Source organism: Malus domestica, chromosome 10, assembly GCF_042453785.1.
Source record: "Malus domestica chromosome 10, GDT2T_hap1".
Taxonomy (NCBI): Eukaryota; Viridiplantae; Streptophyta; class Magnoliopsida; order Rosales; family Rosaceae; genus Malus; species Malus domestica.
Window position 1 is genome coordinate 36,125,453 of NC_091670.1, and position 20,890 is coordinate 36,146,342.

The 20,890-nt window shown below is 38.6% G+C and overlaps 1 protein-coding gene and 1 non-coding gene across 2 annotated transcripts; one reads left to right on the forward strand and one right to left on the reverse strand.

Moving 5' to 3' along the window:
• Positions 1-426: 426 nt before the first annotated feature.
• Positions 427-19,550, reverse strand: LOC103441415 (uncharacterized). Its single transcript, XM_029109291.1, has 17 exons — positions 19,393-19,550; positions 16,425-16,732; positions 15,087-16,214; positions 14,850-14,966; positions 14,231-14,738; positions 12,116-14,141; positions 11,866-12,016; positions 11,347-11,402; positions 10,618-10,891; positions 3,463-3,562; positions 3,242-3,366; positions 3,089-3,170; positions 2,873-3,005; positions 2,117-2,168; positions 887-1,412; positions 549-701; positions 427-457 (listed from the first exon to the last, which is right to left on the reverse strand). The coding sequence occupies exons 1-17, from the start codon at positions 19,548-19,550 to the stop codon at positions 427-429; spliced, it is 5,928 nt and encodes a 1,975-aa protein (XP_028965124.1).
• TRNAI-AAU (transfer RNA isoleucine (anticodon AAU)) lies at positions 3,645-3,718 on the forward strand. The gene has a single exon. It is a non-coding gene; the product is annotated as a tRNA-Ile (tRNA).
• Positions 19,551-20,890: the final 1,340 nt, after the last annotated feature.

The following is a 20,890-nucleotide window of genomic DNA, read 5'->3' on the forward strand; positions in this document are numbered from 1 at the left end:
TTCAAAGCAAAAAATATGCAAAAAGGTTGTTCCCATAAGAAACTGAAGAAACAAAAACAACAACATGCAGTTAACACTTTGTTTGCTTTTGCAGTTAAGATGGTTAAATATATGTGTTGCAAGCTAGCCAATTGTTTTAGCATTAAGAAAAAACATTTCCGAAGCACAAATGTTAAAAGAAAAAAAAAATGCAAAAGGATTGTTCCCATAAGAAACTGAAGAAACAAAAGCAATATGTAGTTGACAGTTCCGCAGTTAAGATGGTTAAATATATGTCTTGCAAGCTAGCCACTTGTTTTAGCACTAACAAAAAACATTAAAAAGTGTTTCGTTCTTGTTCCAGCACCTAAGTTTTTAAGCACAAATTTTCAACGCAAAAAACATGTAGCACATCCTGTAGCACTCGATGACGAAGATTGTGGGTGTTCACTTTTTCTGAGATCGGACATCTTCCACACTATAGCAAAAAAACATAAATAATCATTTAACAGACACTGCCATCATTGATATTGTGTAGATGTGGGTGTGAAAAACAAATTATAATTTACCTATCTTTGGTTTTTTTGGCCTGAGTTTTTATCTTGAGTGCGGCTATCGGCACTTTGTCGGCGGGTTCAATTTTGGGGACAACCAGATTGTGGAATTCTCTAGCAATTCTTGTAGAATTGGTTGTGTCTGTTTGCTGGGGGCAAGGTTTTTTGCTGTTAACGAAGGTAAATTTTATAAGGTTAAAGAGAAACATGATAGCCATGGAGAAGAGTGCGAAAGAGTGGTGCAAAAAGTTTTGTAAACAGTTTTTCATGATTGACTAAATTTACACTGAAGATAAGCAAGTATAGTTATTAAGATTGACACATGACAACATTTATCGTCAGGAAAACTTTACCTGTCAGGTTTGTTCGTTTGATCAGGGAACAATACTCTCTTTGAAGTTATGGCGGGTGCAACTGATTTGGGTTGTTGATCTGGTTGTTGGGAAAGTGTCAATGGGGCGGGGGTTGCTTGACTGGTAATTTGTTTGCCTACACTGGTAGCGGGTGTTTGTGGTATGACTGAGGCAATCGTTGGGTTGGAGAGCGGTTGGTCTTCAACCAGTCCATTAACGATGAAGTCTGTTTTTGCAAAGTCGCTGTTTTTCTTTCCAAAAGATAGTTGAAAGGTTTTTGACTTGCCGACCAAATTGTTAAGAATTGGCGGCACCACGAAAGGGTCCTCGTGTCCGTTCTCTATCACCAAAGTGTAGCAAGAAATGCCAAGCCTCTTTTCGGCTTGCCTTCCTATCATGAGGAAGTTGTGTTGGTTCGTGTTATCTTCGACAATCAGATTGATCTTGAACCTGTGCAAGAGGAGGATATTTTGTGTTAGACAATCATACATTCTAAGCGAAAGTTGGTAACCAAAATGGAGAGGTCCTACAATATCCATTTCGTCACTGAACTTATTGAATTCAACATACCAGTTAACTTTAAACTAAAGAAAGTGTGCTACAATATTTAAAAGCGGTCATATGACAATAGCTAAGAAAACAGCCATTCCTCCTAAGCGATGTAAATTTTATTGACTTATTACATCAAAGCAGCATTCACGTATCATCATTATGGTTGTTTTGGAAACTCTTAAGTTTCTTCTTTAAAGGTGGGAAAAAGACTATAGGTGTAGACTATCCTAAACACATTATAGCAGGAATATTTACGATAATGTCACTAATACACTCCCAAGGGTCAAACAGTAGTCAAAGTATAATGGAGATGGAGACCACTGTAAATTTATTTGTATGCACGCATTTTAGATCATGAATCAAAGACCAACATATGCATGAGAGTGAATGCAAAAATATATGCTGGCTGAAGAAAGCTGTGTGCTCGTCACATGTTCTACCTTCTTGTCGCATAAAATATCGTAGATATAAAAGCATTATTATGTGTGAATTTGATAATCATAAGAATTTCAAAAAGGACTCAACAACTTAATATAACCGTTAGACGTAAAATAGATGCAAAAGATTATTACCATGGCTCGGGTAATTTGTTTATCAAACCATGTTCGTTGCACTGAAATGATCCACACATCTTCTTTACAACTTTATGACAGGATGGGCAAGAGTTGTACCACCAACCTCTGGCCAAATCGAAGTCAACAACAGTCGCTTTGCATGTGAAACTTGCATTCTGTTATTGAAACATAGGTTTTAAAATGATCATCGACATTTAATCATCACCTTGGAAACATGGTGTATAAACGAATACACACTCTGTCATACTTTTAATATCTTGGTTATTGGAAGTTATCAACAACATATTTGTGGACTGCTTGTTCACTTTGATTGTTTCTCCTATTCATGTTAGTTATTATTCTAAAGCCTATGTTTACATTAATATTAAGCGTGATAACCATAAAGAAAAGGTATCTAATAGCTTAATGAACTTTACATGTTGCATTTGACTTTTCTTTTGAGATGTCTTAGGGGTATCATATCTTCATTAATCATTTAAGCATCGCCTTGGAAACATGGAGTAAAAACGAATAGGCGCTCTGTCATACTTTTAATATCCTGGGTATTGCAGGTTGGCAACAGCATATTGGTCGACTGCTTGTTCAGTTTGATTGTACTTCCCATTCATGTTAGTTATTATTCTAAAGCCTATGCTTACATAAATATTAAGCATAATAACCATAAAGAAAAGGCATCTAATAGCTTAATGAATTTTACATCTTATATTTGACTTTCCTTTTGAGATATCTTAGGGATATCATATCTTCATTGATCTTGATATTAAATAATTGATTTCATTCCGGGGCATTATAATTATTGGTGCCTTTTTTTTTGTAACAGTTTGAATTTTTTTTAACAGGTTGGTAATGAGAGACTAACCTTGTGCAACGTAGGATCAAGTAAAAGCAACTCGTCTATCGTTTTTGGTTCAGAATCAGCACCAATAACATGCCCCGTATACATGTCAGTTAAGCTGGGCAAGATCCGAATAGGTGATTTTAGATGCTCAAACCTATTTTTTGCATGTTTTGGGTGAGAAAGATTAAACTAAGAAATATAAATGTAAAAGTTCTTAAAGAAGGGTTGTTTATTTACCTGCGCTTGTATTCAGAGAGTTGTGGAATGTCCGGATTGAAAATATAAATGGTTGATCCTGTGCTTCCAAGAACAGGCTTTCCTATAAATAAAAAGAGAATAATGAACAAATTTAAACTTTAAGCAGTTTAATAAAGCATGTCGAGGTATGACCTTGGTATTGTTTAGCTTTGAGGCCTGTCAAAGCAACAAACACGGGTGGCAATAACGATTGTATTCCACTGTCCTCAAAATTTGTCGCAGTCTCTCCCCATAAGGTGATTCTCACTGTTTCACCCCTGTAAATAATTAAGAAGGTGTCAGTCAGTTATACGTTACGCCTACGGTGTCATATGTGAAAATTGTAATCAAAGTTTAACGCATATAGAAATTACCTGATATTTTGGAGGTTAAGATTTCTCTTCTTTGCAATTCTTGTGCGTTGGATGGTTACCTCTTCAATCGGCTGCACAGCCTTCAAGCAACCAAATATATCTATAGACGATGTTCATTAGCGAGAATGAGTGTGCACCAAAGCCAACAAAAAAATTTAAATGATTCTTAAAAAAAAAAAAAAGGCCTATTAGCTCAGCTGGTTAGAGCGTCGTGCTAATAACGCGAAGGTCGCAGGTTCGAGACCTGCATGGGCCATTTCTCCCCTTTTCAAAAGAGTGAGAAAAAAGAACAAGACTTGGAAGTGCCCAAGGACTAGATGGTGGAATCTAAAAGAAGAAAAACAAGCCATTTTCAAAGAGAAAATAATCACTCAGTGTGTGTGGGATAGAGAGGGGGAAGCTAACCAAATGTGGGATTCCATGGCTAGTTGTATCCGAAAAGTAGCAAAAGAGGTATTAGGAGAGTCCAAGGGCTTTGCCCCACACCAAAAGGAATCTTGGTGGTGGAATGAGGAGGTACAAACAAAGGTGAAGGCTAAGAAGGAATGTTGTAAAGCCTTATACAAGGATAGGACCGATGAAAATGGTGAAAGGTATAGAAAAGCGAAGCAAGAGGCGAAGAAAGCTGTGAGAGAAGCTAAGTTAGCGGCTTATGACGATATGTATAAACGACTAGATACCAAAGAAGGAGAGTTGGATATCTATAAACTAGCTAGAGCAAGGGAAAAGAAGACAAGAGACCTAAACCAAGTGAGGTGCATCAAGGATGAGGATGGAAAGGTTCTTGCTACAGAGAACGCGGTTAAAGACAGATGGAAAGGTTATTTTCATAATCTTTTCAATGAAGGACATGAAATGAGTGCTTCTTTAGGGGAGTTGAGTAACTCAGAAGAGTGTAGAAACTACTCTTTTTATCGTAGAATCCGGAAGGAAGAAGTGGTTGTAGCTTTGAAGAAGATGAAGCATAGAAAAACAGTAGGCCCAGACGATATACCAATCGAAGTGTGGAAAGTTTTGGGAGAGACAGGTATAACATGGCTCACTGACCTTTTCAATAGGATTTTGAAAACGAAGAAGATGCCAAATGAGTGGCGAACGAGCACTTTGGTGCCTATCTACAAGAATAAGGGTGATGTACAAAATTGCATGAACTATAGGGGTATTAAGCTAATGAGTCATACAATGAAGCTCTGGGAGAGAGTCATTGAGCATAGATTGAGGCAAGAGACACGGGTTTCGGACAACCAATTCGGGTTCATGCCAGGGCGCTCAACCATGGAGGCAATCTATCTCTTACGAAGATTGATGGAAAGATATAGAGATGGGAAAAAGGATTTACACATGGTCTTTATAGATTTGGAAAAAGCGTATGATAGGGTCCCAAGAGACATTCTTTGGAGGATTTTAGAGAAGAAAGGAGTACGAGTAGCATATATCCAAGCTATACAGGATATGTATGAAGGAGCAAAGACTGCCGTAAGAACTCATGAAGGACAAACCGAAAGCTTTCCCATAACTGTAGGATTACATCAAGGCTCATCCTTAAGTCCTTACCTTTTTGCGTTGGCAATGGATGAGTTAACAGGACATATTCAAGATGATATTCCTTGGTGTATGCTTTTCGCAGACGATATAGTGTTGATAGATGAAACTCAAGAAGGGGTAAATGCAAAGCTTAACCTTTGGAGATAAGTGTTGGAATCTAAAGGTCTTCGCCTAAGCCGATCAAAGATAGAATATATGGAGTGAAAGTTCAGTGCAAATGGAGGCCAAAACGAGTTAGGGGTGAGGATCGGAGATCAAGAAATACCAAAGAGCGACCGTTTTCGTTACCTAGGATCTATCTTGCAAAAGAACGGAGAATTAGATGGAGATCTCAACCATAGAATACAAGCTGGATGGATGAAGTGGAAGAGTGCATCCGGCGTGTTGTGTGACCGCCGTATGCCACTGAAGCTCAAGGAAAAATTTTATAGGACGACAATAAGGCCGGCGATGCTGTATGGCACAGAATGTTGGGCGGTGAAGCATCAACACGTACACAAAATGGGTGTAGCGGAGATGAGGATGCTTCGTTGGATGTGTGGGCACACGAGAAAGGATAAGATTAGGAATGAGGATATCCGGGGTAAAGTAGGAGTAGCCGAAATTGAAGGAAAGATGAGAGAAAATCGGTTACGGTGGTTTGGACATGTGCAAAGAAGGCCTACTGACGCTCCGATTCGAAGATTCGATTATGGGACAGAGGTTCAGGGCCGAAGGGGTAGAGGAAGACCCAGGAAAACTTTGAGAGATACCCTAAGAAAAGACTTAGAGTACTTGGATCTAACGGAGGACATGACACAGGACAGAACACAATGGCGTTCTAAGATTCATATAGCCGATCCCACTCAGTGACTTGGATTTTCCAAGTCTCCAACCGAGAAGTTGTCCTCGCTCGGGAAATTAAGGGAACACTACCTCAACCTACATGCTCCACTCACAAAGCTCCAACATATAAGCTTCAACAAAAGAAAATTCAAAGAACTTAGCGAATAAGGCTTTGGTGATTTAACACAATACGTTGAAATGAAGGAAAGCTTATTTATTGATATCCCCGATAAATTACAAATATGTACATATACTTGAGTCAAAATAAACAAACAAGAGGGAGCCTTCACAAAGGTTGCTTAGGAGAAGTCTCGGCAGTCGGTAGAGCCCCAGAAAGAGAAGGCACCGGAGGGGGATCATTCGGAGCCTCAGTACTGGACAGAACCCTAGAAGGAGGAGGCATCAGAGGTTGATCATTTGGAGCTTCATTACGCGGTACAGCCCCAGAAGACGAAGGCAATAAATGCCTTTGGAACAAACCCACAAATCTCTGATGATCAAGTAAAACCTGACCATCAGATTCCTTCATCTGGTCAAGCTTCCTCTTCATGTTTGTAGCATAGTCATGTGCGAGCCGGTGCAACTGTTTATTCTTATGCTTGAGCCCTCTAATCTCCTGTTTGAGACTCATCACTTCAGCCACCAATGATTCAACTTGGCGGGTTCGAGCAAATAGGCGTTGGGCCATATTAGACACAGAACCTGCACACTGAACACTAAGAGCCAGAGAATCCTTAACAGCCAACTCATTAGACCGTTTGGAAAGTAGTCTGTTATTTTTGGGAGTGAGAAGGTTCCTGGCCACTACCGCAGCGGTCATATCATTCTTCATCACGGAATCCCCAACGGTAAGAGGACCAGTAGGGGAGACGAAGGATGGGCGCCATATGTTGTCTGGAGAAGGCGGGGCTGCCTCTTCAACAAGGTTCAAGTCAAAACGACGGTCGGAAGGGCCAGACATTTTCAAATGTGTAGAAGAGAGAAGAGGTCGGACAAATCAAGATCTTAGAAGTGCAAGAATGGAGCTTCTACTGGTGGATATTCAAGTGTGCTTTGGAACTTAATGTCAGCCTCTGTAAAAATCTGCACTCGACGAAGCTTCAGAAATCGAAGAGGCGTTTGCTTTCTCAAAAGCTGGGCTGCTCAGAGACCACGAGGGTCGATCTCAGAAATCGAAGAGGCATTTGCTTTCTCAAAAGCTGGGCTACTCAAAGACCATGAAGGCCGATCTCAGAAATCGAAGAGGTTTGCTTTCTCAAAAGCTGGGCTGCTCAGAGACCACGAGGGCCGATCTCAGAAATCGAAAAGGTTTGCTTTCTCAAAAGCTGGGCTGCTCAGAGACCACGAGGGCCGATCTCAGAAATCGAAGAGGCACCTACTTTTCCAGCCTTGTCAGCACCTGTCACATGCACACTCAGCTTTGCGGAAATTATGGGCATTCTGTCGAAGATTTCTGGCGAAGTAGAAAGCACATGAATCGTACTGTTCAATCACCCATTTCCCACACGCAACAGTAGCTCATGGGTACCACATATAACTTTGCCAAAGTTCTCTGACAAAGTTGAGACTACTTTTCCAGCCTTGTCAGCACCTGTCACACGCACACTCAGCTTTGCGGAAATTATGAGCATTCTGTCGAAGATTTCTGGCGAAGTAGAAAGCACATGAATCGTACTGTTCAATCACCCACTTCCCACACGCAACAGTAGCTCATGGGTACCATATATAACTTTGCCAAAGTTCTCTGACAAAGTCGAGACACGTGAAGCTTGCAACTCTCACTACATCGCTCTGACCAAGAAGGGTAAAAGAATAGCAAAGAAACAACACTAACAAAGTTTAGACACATAAATTTTGAAGGCCTAGCTACCATATTATTACCCACAAGGGTAAAGGAACAGTACCACTGCTGGATAATTGGAAAGTCCCGGTGTGTCAACCTTTGTGCTTCATGGCAAGGTAGACTAGCAAACATGCCCAACCTTTACTCACATTCGAGAAAACACTCCCAACAAGATTGCTTGCCCCAAAATCGAAGAGGCATCGCCCTCCGAATCTCAAGAGCCAGACTCCCAACATGATTACTTTCTAAAAAATCGAAGAGAGGGTAAAGGAACAGTACCACTGCTGGATAATTTGAAAGTCCCTCTGTGTCAACCTCTGTGCTTCGTGGCAAGGTAGACTAGCAAACATGCCCAACCTTTACTCACATTCGAGAAAACACCCCCAACAAGATTGCTTGCTCCAAAATCGAAGAGGCACCGCCCTCCGAATCTCGAGAGCCAGACTCCTAACATGATTACTTTCTCAAAAATCGAAGAGAGGGTAAAGGAACAGTACCACTGCTGGATAATTGGAAAGTCCCTGTGTGTCAACCTCTGTGCTTCGTGGCAAGGTAGACTAGCAAACATGCCCAACCTTTACTCATATTCGAGAAAACACTCCCAACAAGATTGCTTGCTCCAAAATCGAAGAGGCACCGCCCTCCGAATCTCGAGAGCCAGACTCCCAACATGATTACTTTCTCAAAAATCGAAGACACCGCTATCCGAATCTCGAGAGCCAGACCCCCAACATGATTGCTTTCTCAAAAATCGAAGAGGCATCGTTCTCCGAATCTCGAGAGCCAGATCCCCGACAGGATTGCTTGTTCGAAAACCGAAGAGGCACCACTTTCCCAACTTCAAGAGCCGGATCTCCTTGGATAAAGCTTGTCTGTAATCTTCACACGCAACATCAGCTTTCCAGATACCACAGACCACTTTTTCAAAGTGCTCTGACAGAGTTAAAACTTGTGAAGCTGGCAGCTCTCACTACCGTGCTATGACCAAGCAGGGTAAAGGAATAGCATTATTACTTGATGTTAGGGAGACTCCTATATATATCGACCTCCATCCCCAACGGACAGGCAGACCTGTAAAAATGCTCAACCCTTCCTCTTATCTGAGAGGGCACTCCCAACGAAGCCTTTCGAAATATTCAGCTTTCTTTCCCCCCGATAATACCTCTGTAAACAAGCTATACTAGAGCAAGAATATCTCATATCATCAGGGTTAAAAGCAAGAGTATCCCATATCATGCTTTTTCCCTGTCTTTTCCTTTGGCCTTGTTCTTACCTGCAAGACAAGGAAAAAGAGAGCAATCAGTCAGCACTTGGAATCAAGCTTCCAGCCAGGAACTGACTGCCTAGAACCCCTTACCCTGGCATTGCTCTCGAGTACTCATCTTCAACATCTTATGCTTCCGGGAAGATACCGCATCTTCCTGAGGAACAGATAGGGCAAGTGAGAAGGATACAAGGAAGCATGTGGAGACAAGCGTAACAGCACACGTGCCGATACATCCACTACTCTGTCAAAAGCAAAAGTATCCCATATCAGCAGGGTCGAACGTACTCTAGATTTGATGGACTTGTTTTGACCCTCAAATTCTTCAGTCGGCCTTATACTTTGGAGGAAACCAGAAAACCCTCCAGCCCAGTTCAAGAATAAGCCTGTGGAAAGTTACTTCTTCAAAAGCAAAAGTATCCCATATCATCTCTTCTCATTTTTCTTCTCTTTATCCTTCATGCTGCTTGCAAGATAGGGAGAATGTGAACAATCAGCCGGAGCTCTGATTGCTTACCTTGTCTGTTACCTCTTTCAGCAGATCCCCTAGCTCGGCGACTTGGGGGACTCCTACTACATGGTTTGTATCGCGCTTGACCAAGCCTGAAACTACAAGTAAGCTTCAAGTGACATTGATACATTACCTTGTGCATCTCCACCAGTTACAGATACCACCCCTGGATGGAGGAAGAGTACTTCCAGAGAAGATTCCACATCTACCTATGAGACAGATAAGGAAAGTCAAGACGATACCACACTCCAGTACTTAGAAGTTTCGTGGTTACGAGATCATTCTCCCACAATATTTCCTAATGTCATTTGTACTAAATCATTCACTTGTACTCCCTAAAGGAGAGCTTGAACCTATGTACTTGTGTAAACCCTTCACAATTAATGAGAACTCCTTTATTCCGTGGACGTAGCCAATCTGGGTGAACCACGTACATCTTGTGTTTGCTTTCCTATCTCTATCCATTTATATACTTATCCACACTAATGACCGGAGCAATCTAGCGAAGATCACAAAAAGTGACCGTTTTCGCTACCTAGGATCTATCTTGCAAGAGAACGGAGAATTAGATGGAGATCTCAACCATAGAATACAAGCTGGATGGATGAAGTGTAAGAGTGTATCCGGTGTGTTGTGTGATCGTCGTAGGCCACTGAAGCTCAAGGGAAAATTTTATAGGACGGCAATAAGGCCAACGATGTTGTATGGCACAGAATCTTGGGCGGTGAAGCATCAACACGTACACAAAATGGGTGTAGCGGAGATGAGGATGCTTCGTGGGATGTATGGGCACACGAGAAAGGATAAGATTGGGAATGAAGATATCCAAGGTAAAGTAGGAGTAGCCAAAATTGAAGGAAATATGAAAGAAAATCGGTTCTGGTGGTTTGGACATGTGCAAAGAAGGCCTACTGACGCTCCGGTTCGAAAATGTGACTACGGGACAGAAGTTCAGGGCCGAAGGGGTAGAGGAAGACCTAGGAAAACTTTGGAAGAGACCCTAAGAAAAGACTTGATTACTTGGATCTAACGGAGGACATGACACAAAACCGAGCGCAATGGCGTTCTAGGATTCATATAGCCGACCCCACTTAGTGGGAAAAGGCTTTGTTGTTGTTGTTGTTGTTGTTGATATTTTGGAGTGGCGCTTAAGAGTAAATTTGTTACCTGTAAGTTCAACATCCCTATCGATTCTTTCGTAAAGCTGCTCAAGCTCAATCAAATTGAACCAATGCATCGGGATTTCCTGGCTTGTTTTGTCAATAGGAACGATTGTGGTTTTGCTGTTCAATTCAATTATGGCAGCATGAGGGACAACCTTGTTTGATGTCCTGTTGTGAACAACACGAAATTTGTTGATTTCGTATGCTTCACCAACCCTTAGATGGTTAAAAAAATATTGCATGTCTCGACTGTTAATGGTTGCATGAACCGCATCCCCCTTTTAGAAGAAGAAAAATAAAATCAGATAGTATACTAATTGAGCAGGAGAACATTTAACGCAAAAGGTTATGGAACCACGTAAGAAGTAAGCGAAGCATAGTGGTTCCTATAGAGATAACATGTAAGATCATATGGAAGATAATAGAGAAGATTACTTTAAGAATGAAATTCGCAGCAATTGAAGCAACTTTGTAAATATATATTTAGTTTCATTTGTATAGGTAGGAAAAAAGAAGAAAATAAATTAAGGAAAAGAATAGTTGGTAGTTGATACTCAGCTTCGTTTGTTCAGTTAAAAAATCTTCCTCAAAAATAACAAAATATAATCTCTCTAGTGAAATATAAAGAGAGCCGAACTGTGTATGGTGCAACATGAATATTTTTGTTAATAATGCAATTTATCTTAAGCCATGCTATTATACGGAAAAAATGGAATTTTGATTTGTTGTCCACCTGCATGAACTGGTTAAATGCAGCCTCTAAATGAATGTCAAGGCCTAACATTGAATCTAGCAAAACAATTCGCCAAATATTAATTATGCAGAAATGATGTATAATTGTGTAGAGGATTTGGTTCATGAACTTTAAGATAAGTTTGATCACAAAAGTGAGTTGTAATAATTGTGTGGACATTTTGATACACGAAAATAGTAGTGTTTGACGATAGGTTAAAAGGTGTAAGAATCTTACTTGTTTATCAACGAATACACAATCAAGACTTGTTGGTTGAGGATCATTTCCGATGCTCTTCGTGACCCATATCCTACAAACCCTGATCTGGAGTTTGTTTCCTGGTTGGTACGGCGTCAGAAAACTAATTGGCATCACATCCATTAATCTAGCAAAAGATGAAAAATTTAGAACCAAATTAAATTCAACATTGAATAGGGTGATTTATCAAAGAAATGGTGGAGCCATGTTTACAAACAAAAAAAAATAACAAAGGGACAAAATGTGAACATAAACGTATACCTGTATGTAAATGTTTCAATACATCTTTATAAACAATGTTTTTTGTATAACCGTAAGGCATGTCACTATTGTGAGCAATAACAATTTTGAGACCCTTTTTTGAGGTGACCCTGGATAGCGCAACATAGAGTTGTCCATGAGAAAAAACAGTCTGCGATAGAAACAAACCAACAATTTTCAAGGATTGTCCTTGACTTTTGTTAATTGTCATTGCATAACAAATTTTTAGAGGGAATTGTCGTCTTCGCACAGTAAAAGGATATTTATGCTGAGATGATTCAGTAATGATCCTGGGGATATAAACTCTTTCGCCAATGTTGCTTCCCGTCATGATTTTTGCTTGTACAACTCTGTCGTTCAATTGTGTTACAACCAATCGTGTTCCATTACACAGCCCTTGACTTTGATTTAAATTTCTGATCAACATCACTGGGGCACCAACTTTCAAAGATAACTTGTGGTGCGGCAAACCAGGTAAATCAAGTTGGTTTAGAAATTCTATTGGATAAAGCATATCTAAATTTTCAGAATTTTCTGTTACAGAAGACACCGAATCAAAACTGAGATAAGTACGACTTTCGCCAGGTACTATACCCAACACAAAATCGTTGATTTCAGTTGCTGTATCATTTCGTGGCGTCACAATAGCTCTTTCTTTCAGATATGAGACATCTCGGAAATTTGTTTTGAAATTTGTATACACAGCTGAAACCATGGCTTTGATGGGATCTTCATCAAAATGGATAAGGAATTGGTTTGGAAATTCGATCCAAGAGCTTTCTTCATCAGTTGAAGATATAGATCTGGCAACAGTACCATTTCCAATATCTAGTATCCACTTTGCAAAATCAGCGAGTTCTTTTTTTTCCACTTCGTTCAGACCTGTTTTTGAAAGCCTCATGTTTTGCTTAAGGAAAAATATAGTTAAATAGGACCAAAGGTATGAACTCGTAAATGAAGCTTGAACGATGTCAGCAACACTTCCGCTTGGAACAACAGGAAGAATTTGCCTGAAATCACCTCCGAAAAGAATTGGTTTACCTCTAAATGGCAAATTGTCAAAGCCTGGTTTTGATCCTTTAAGAACATTACGAAGGGATCTATCTAGAGTTTCAAAACACCGTTTATGATTCATGGGGGCTTCATCCCAAACAATAAGAGTAGCGTCAGTGATTAGTTTTGCAAGATGAGTCCCTTTTTTAATTTCACTAACCGAACAATCAGTGATGTTGATAGGAATTTTAAATCTAGAGTGAGCCGTCCTTCCACCAGGAAGCAAGATGGAGGCAATTCCAGATGAAGCCACCGCTAAAACAATTTGATTTTGGGATCTAATTCTAGTTATGATGGTGTTCCACAAAAAAGTCTTGCATGTTCCACCATGACCATGCACAAAAAATAGGCCAGATCTATTGTTGTCAATCGTCTCCATGACGTTGTCATAAACTAATTTTTGCTCCTTGTTTAATTGGGCAATCAGGAGTGAGTGCTCTTGTTTTAGTGAGTTAACATCATAATTTAACTCTTCTCTCAAACTCCTAGCTTTAAGTCTATCCATCATTAGATTATTTGGTTGTGGTAGGTGATGCTTTGATAGAGAACTATTTGAAGCTGTAAACAACTTTTCTAACTCGTACAAAAGCGAATTTCTAAGTTCATCCTGATATTTAGAAAGATCTTGTAGCCCAAAAACGTTATGCATGTTCTTGGAAATGTCATCGCACATGGTTTTCCAATGTGCTTCAAACAAAGCTAATGGATCAGTAACATCACAAAAGAGTACCAATGTGACAAACAATTGTCTCAATTGGAAAGATGATGCAGTGATAACTGCTTCTAACATAGCGCTATTCCATTCCCTATCATCTCCCAATAAACCAAGGGACATGCATGCAGCTTGGAATGTGGGTTCAAGAACCTCTTTGACGGTTTTTAAATGGTCAAAACTAAAGATGTCTTTCTGGTAGTTTAGCAGCAACCTCAAATAGTATAATTCACCAGCAGCAGGGTGAACATACGCAACCCTACCTAAAGATCTGCCTTGTTTTCTACGGCTCCATTGTTTCTCATCATTTTTCCAAACATACTTTGTCAGAAATTCAACATAAGATAACTTATGTGCATCAGGGTCTTGGACATTGGTTTCAAACCATTGCGTTAACATTGTTCTTTCGAGATTAGGGTGGTTGATAACATAGTTCAGATCATCGGTCTCTCTAAAAACAACGTTTTGGTCAGATGGAAGGTGTACAGACAATCTTTCAACCGATGGTTCCCTAAAATGAATGTGAAACTGTAACAATCTCCAAACAGCTTCGTAAGGGCATAAATATTACAATTTAGATAAGCCACAACCTAATCAAACTTTTCATCTTCAAAAACAACTCTAGCCCGATCAACACCTTTAGTTATGTACTTAAAAAGATACTTGATGAGTGTTGATTGGCAGCATGATTCAACATTGATATGCGCTTGATAATTCAATAATAGCTCACGATTATAAGGGACAACAAATGCGTTATCAAGCTTGATTCCATTTTTTAGAACAAACAAATTTTCTTTATCCCGACGCTTATATGCAACAAAACCATCATCAGAAAAAGTGGTTTCACTTGTGAAAGGTTTTGGAAAATTTTTTGAACATTTGTTTTCTTTCATGCATGGTGAAAATCGATTTGCAAGACCACATGGCCCATGGATCATGTATTGTGAAACTGCATCGTACCCAACTTTGTCAACATCTGCATCAGGAATCTCAGCCGAAATGATAGAATCAACATCGTAGGGAGAATGACATTTATAATGTTTGTTCACCCAGACCAAGATATGACAATGAGGAAGACCCTGTTTTTGGAACTCCACCGTGTAAATCACTGTTTTTAAATAAAGAATGCAAAGACATCAAAACAAAACACTTTAGATATGTAATGATTAGATAGATAAACAAAGAAAGGGAAAATTTTGGCGAAGAGCGATTAACTAACCTGATTCAACATCGCCAAAAGGTTTCCCTGATTTGATGAATTTAATCATATGGTTAAGCTTTGCTTTAAAAATTCGGGAGACTATATCAGGCCTACAACCAGGTTTATCACGTAGATCTTCAATAATTTCAGGTCATTTAGCATTGCAGGTGAAAGTGATAAATAAATCAGGATTTCCAAAGTGACGGCATATGGCCATAGCATCCTGATAATTATTTATCATATATCTAACGCTACCAGTAAACGAAGTTGGCAAAATGACTCTCTTGCCAACACCAGAACTGCTTGTATTTCCTGCTTTGAGTGCTTCATGAATTGCTTTAAGATTTTCTGTTCTAAAAGAATCTTGATTTGCCCTAATAAAATCTAACCTATCTTCTTCAAGCGTGGCATATGCATCAACTAAATATTGTTGAAACAGTCTACCACCTTTCAATAGGGTGTCATTTTGTCCTGGTCTATCCTGAATTTGATAACCTAGAAACGCTCTCAGTGATACTCCCCCAATTTTTGGTTTTTTCCCTTTATAATCTGGATTCCAAGGAAGGCCTTTCTTATACCCATCTTCACCGTAGGGGAAAAGAAGAGGGTATTGTAGTGCCATGTACTTAGGATGTAACTTTGTGATTCTTTGTAGGCCATGCGTCCTATGCTCCACAATGATATCTCTTTCAGTGTGGAATTCGCCGATATCCCCAACTATCAAGCCACCTATCTCGTCACACGCCGGCAAATTATATTGTGCATCATGGTTAGCCTGTGCATCGTATAAATGCAAACGTAAATGACTTCCTTCATCAATCATATCTCTAGCGAGCCTAAAAAGCTTAACAACCTCATTACACTCGTCTAGCATTTTAATGAGGCCATCAACAACATGATGGTCGAGTTTTTCAACCGTTTCTGATCCACTAAAACAACCAATACGATTACTGACTTCATTTTGAGTATCATGAATGTATAGTTGTGCAAATTTAGGATTTTCGCCCTCCAGAGGCAATAAAGAACCCATCAAATGATGCACTTGACCATTAATTTTAAAAACATAAGGACCCCGACCCTTGTTGATCGATGCATCAACTTTGGCTCCCATTGATGTTAATGCCATCATTGAATTATATGATCTAATATTTGTTTTAAATTGCAAGTTGTTTCGAGAATTTTTGGGATTCAACAAATCATCCAAATAAGGAGGGGTGGGTTTAACGCGTGGGAATTTTACTTTTTGACTCATGCAACAGGTGGTGAACTGCAAGGTAGAAGATGAAGCATTCTTCGCAGACTGTTCTGTAGACCAAAACAGAGCACCGCAATATTGACATTGACAATTTCTTAAGCCAAAATCAACATATTCTGGATCAATCCCTATAAAAACAAAGATTAACAGAAGCATTCATCAAATCGACAACCTTAAGTTAACTGATGGAGGAAACTTAACTTTTGAAATTAGTAAGAATGAGAATAGAGTTATGTTGAAAGATTGCATACTTTTTCTTTTTTTTTGATAGTTGGCTTGTCCGGTTATTAGCGGGTTCAAGCCAGAATGATTGGTTTGAGCATGAATGGCTAACAAACTGTGCACATTGGCACGATCAGCAAGGAAAACCGGTACAGAAATCTGATGAGAACTTGTCCCAGGTTCGAAATGTGGGTTAAAAACACCACGGATGGGAATATTTTGTTTTAAAGCTGATGCAAATGTTTGGGGAGGGCTGTCTTGGCTGTTCAAAGATGTTGAAACATCATTATCTTGATCGTCGTAAGCGGTGGGAACATCTTGCAACTCTGAATTATTGAGATCACCATCCGCAACAACCGCATCCAAATAGGCACGTTGAATTTCAACGGCCCTTCTAGGTCGCCTTATTCGTTTAGACATAAAACTATACAAAGTGAAAAAAAAACAGAAACAGTAGCGGTTCACTCTTTAATAAAAGCAACACATCAACGAAAGAAACCATCTAAACCAAATGAAATTAGCAGCGAGATATAACCCATTAAAGCAAGAGGTCATTGAAAACACAAACACATTCTAAACATAACAGTAAAAACACAATCATAATGAGATTAGATTAGAACAAAGAATAGAGAAACTTAATATGCGGCTGTCTTCTTGAACAGCATTGTTTCCCGTTGAAATGGTAAAATATATGAATAAAGCATGCAACGATTGCTAAAAAACATAGCGATAAAGAAGACCAACATAAAGATCAAACAACAAAGCAACCATAAGGTCTCAAAAGAGCAAACAGAAATGAAGAAGGTAATGTTCCTTAAAGGTGCAGAAAACTAACCGATATAGAGACGGGATTGTAGCTGGGCACAAATCCTAGTGAGCAGTAATGCAAGATTGTAACGATTAAAACAAAAGTTGTAGAACCTACAAAAAGGAAGAGAAAATATAAACGCATATATAATTGGAACGACGTATGTTTTAATACTTTAAAGAAATGACATGCATAAAAAGCCTTTAGGTTAGCAAAAGCTTTTAGGTTAGCAAAAAAAAAAATGCATTGCTTGAAATAGAGATGATCAGGATTTAAAACGTTTAAATTTTGTCCTAAGTTGACTAATTAGATGCAAAAGTGAGACAGCATGAACAATTTAACACCGAGAAAGACTAACAATACTAAAGCACAATCGAGCTAACAATAAAAAAAACATATAATGCAAAAGAATAACAACAGGGCAAAACACTTTTGGTTGATCTTACAACAGGCTAACAGGATAAGATAAATCACCAGATATTGCAACCATGACAAAGTCCGGAAGGCAAGATAATGGACTTTTGCTCTAGTTAAAAAAATATTAGCATGTGTTACAAGCAATGTAATGTTGTGATGTAGTTTCATTATTTTTCACAAAGCTCTCAATTTGGACTCTTATGAAATGTTGAGTTTGATACAAATTATTAATGATAGAAATACTCTAGCATGTTTTGAGTTTAAGCGCATGACTTAACGATGCCAGCTCATCTATAGATTGACCAATTGTAATTAGCTTCATGACGCAGTTTTTATATACTTACACGAATAAAAACCGACAAAGCATGTAAAATCAAATTGATAGTAAAAGAATTAGGTAAATCTATTCAACAACTACTAATCTAATTGTAAAGTGAGATATGCGTTTTTCTAGGTTTAATAAAAGCACCAAAGTCAAAGGTTTTTATATGCGTTATGAGAAAAATTCATTACGGCACCAAAAATCGTTGCTCAAAGCAAAGGCAAAAAAAAGCAAGAGCCACACAACTGATGCTCTTCATCATCGTGGGGTAAAACTCTAGCTAAAGAACATGCCGCATCTACTTGGGAGATAGGCAAGGCAGGAGAAGATACCACTCCAGCATACGAACAAATACTGGTAGAGAAGATACCGTATCTGTTTGGGGGAAAAGTGGAGAAGCCACCATTTCTGCCTGGGAGACAAGTAAAGCAAGTGAAAATGATACACCAGCCGTGGTGATTTTGAACAATATGCTCCAGGATCAAATGATTCAGGTGTTGAATCCTCGTAAATGTGGATATGAGATCCATAGGCATTTGAATAGAACACTAATGGGGCGGGTCGTGTGGAATTATGATGTGTTTGTAGTACTATTTACAAATACAATGACACTTGTAGACCCTCCGGCTATTTTTGAGTTCGTGTTGGTTTGTGTCCGTAGTCTGTAACGTATGCATTTATAGTTTAATCCATATATTTTCACATGCTGCTATTAAATTTTAAAGATGGAGACATGCAACATGAAAGCTACAATTAGATCTCGATCACAAAATGGCAAAAAAAAAAAATCCTAACCTAAACATTTGTATACTAAAACCCCATTTAAGCAGCCATTAACATCTGATTTAGTACTTCAGCGACTCACTAACCCGCCATACCGTCATGTCTCATCCCCTCTCCACCACTGACTAAACAAACTATAGGCGCAATTGGATAACAAATCCACTCAATTTTAGCAACCTCGCTACTTCAATTGGCTTTGTTCAGCATGAGACGATATAAGCAAAGGAAAAAGTCGATGACAAGAGCAGCCAGCTCACTATGAAAACTAAAACATCAAGATAGCAACGGCTTTAAAAGTGTAGAACCAGCAAAGAAGCATCAGCTAAAAGATCCTATCAACAACAACATAAATGGCATAAAAAATAAAAGGAGAGAAAACAAATCCCAGCACGATAAGGTCATTGCTAGGAAAAATCATTTATCAGTGAGATAGAAGTCTACCAAAAAGGTGCAAAAAAGACTATGAATAACAGTTTATCCTTAAAAGAATATAACGGTCAGCAAAATACATTTATCAGCAAGATAGAAGTTGACCAAAAAGGTGCAAAAAAGAGTATTAACAACAGTTTATCCTTAAAACGGTTAAAGGCTTATCTGTTTACATTATTGCCCTTATGACCGAACAAAAAAAGTTTACATTGCCCTTATCTTATCTAAAGACCCACCCCTTCTCTAGACATTTAAAACTCCAAAGGCCGTTGCGGCGGAGGCAAGCAAGAGCAACAAAACTCCAACCTTTTTCCAGCTAGCAAACCTGTGGATGCCATTGGAAAACCCCAAAAAGCGTTGTGAAAGTGTTTTATCGAGCGGAACTTTTTCTTTCGGCGGATTACTACGATTTGCAGGTGGATACATAGTATGGACCACCAATTTGTTTCGGTTTGCACCCCTACCATAAACACGCAAACCCATCCTTGTTTTTGCTATTTTCACTGATTTCTTTGTACCAGGTCCCGGGGCAGTGTCAGAAAATCTCACTAATGTCCCTCAATTTTGTTCATCGATTCGAGCCTTAACCAGTTGCCTTAAATTTTTGGCAAAAACTCCTCCTAGAATCTGTTGTTCTCTTCGATTGATCTCTTGTACCATTTTATTTACCCTGAATCAAAATTTAAATATAGCGTCAAAATTTCTGTTTTTTTTAAGTATCTTTAAGCTTGTGAGTTGAAGAATAACACCATGAAAAACTTAACAACTCACATTAATAAAGTAAAAATATAAGATTACCAAAAGTTACATATAAATTAAAAAAAAACACAGTCAAAAAGCATTTTGACATTGTTTTAGATCAAATTTTGAAGTTGTAGCCGATAAAGAAAATACATAACTTAAGTATTAATGAGTTAATGATACTTGTAGTTTTAATGTTAATATCCATGAATTTTTCTGAACATCTTAGTTGCATTCATGCATTGTTAAAAGGTTACTCATTTTCCTAAGTATAGAAGTTGTGAATTTTTTTTTTAAAAATGTCTAGTTCGTTGAGAGAGCGCAGTTGTGAACAGCACATGTTAAAGAACTTCGGGAGGATGAGATAGTTCACTATTAGAAAACCTAACGAAAACACCAACCAACCAATAACAGAATCACAGACTGAATTGTACAAACAAAATTTTAAAAAAAACAAACAAACCATCCAACCTCTGGACAATGAGAGGATTACAAAGACAACCAAGAATGAGAGCAAAGCAGACAGCAGACAAATAACATAAAGCGATCGAACCAAACAGTTAATTAAAAAAGAATCATAAAGATAAGAAGTCTGAAACGGAAAGAATGGGAAAAGACCATATTTAAGTTCAGGTGACATATGAAAGGCTTGATTCAAATGTGATTTAAATATAAGCAAAAGAATAGACGCATATCATTTGTATACACACACCACCATCTGCATAACCAACAACTTCAATGAATTTGCACAGAATTCCAAACTCTAACCCTAAACCACACCCACCTTCTAAAATCTCGAAATAATAGAATGAAAGTGGAAATTAAATTTCAAAAACTCTCATTTCCACATCACAATTAACCACTGCAACTATATATTTTGCAACCAGAAAAACGATAATAGTTTCTTATTTTATACTTGTATAAATCTCTTAGGAGAAATGGAGTTAAAATAATATAAATTAAATGAAAACTTGAACAAATATTTCAAACCAACGAAAGTTTTTTTTCACCTGTCAACACAGATTACATAGTAATGCATTAGCTAATTGTAACAATTGGGAAAAACCACTTGAACAACTCAA

What these genes read in the sequence shown, in the direction of transcription:
- LOC103441415 (XM_029109291.1), bottom strand. Translation starts at nt 19,550, where the DNA reads ATGGGTTTGCGTGTTTATGGTAGGGGTGCAAACCGAAACAAATTGGTG. An exon ending in GTTGTTTTTGAAGATGAAAA is followed by an intron (nt 14,142 to 14,230) that starts GTTTGATTAGGT and finishes CATTCATTTTAG; the next exon opens with GGAACCATCGGTTGAAAGAT. An exon ending in CTCTCTGAATACAAGCGCAG is followed by an intron (nt 3,006 to 3,088) that starts GTAAATAAACAA and finishes TGCAAAAAATAG; the next exon opens with GTTTGAGCATCTAAAATCAC.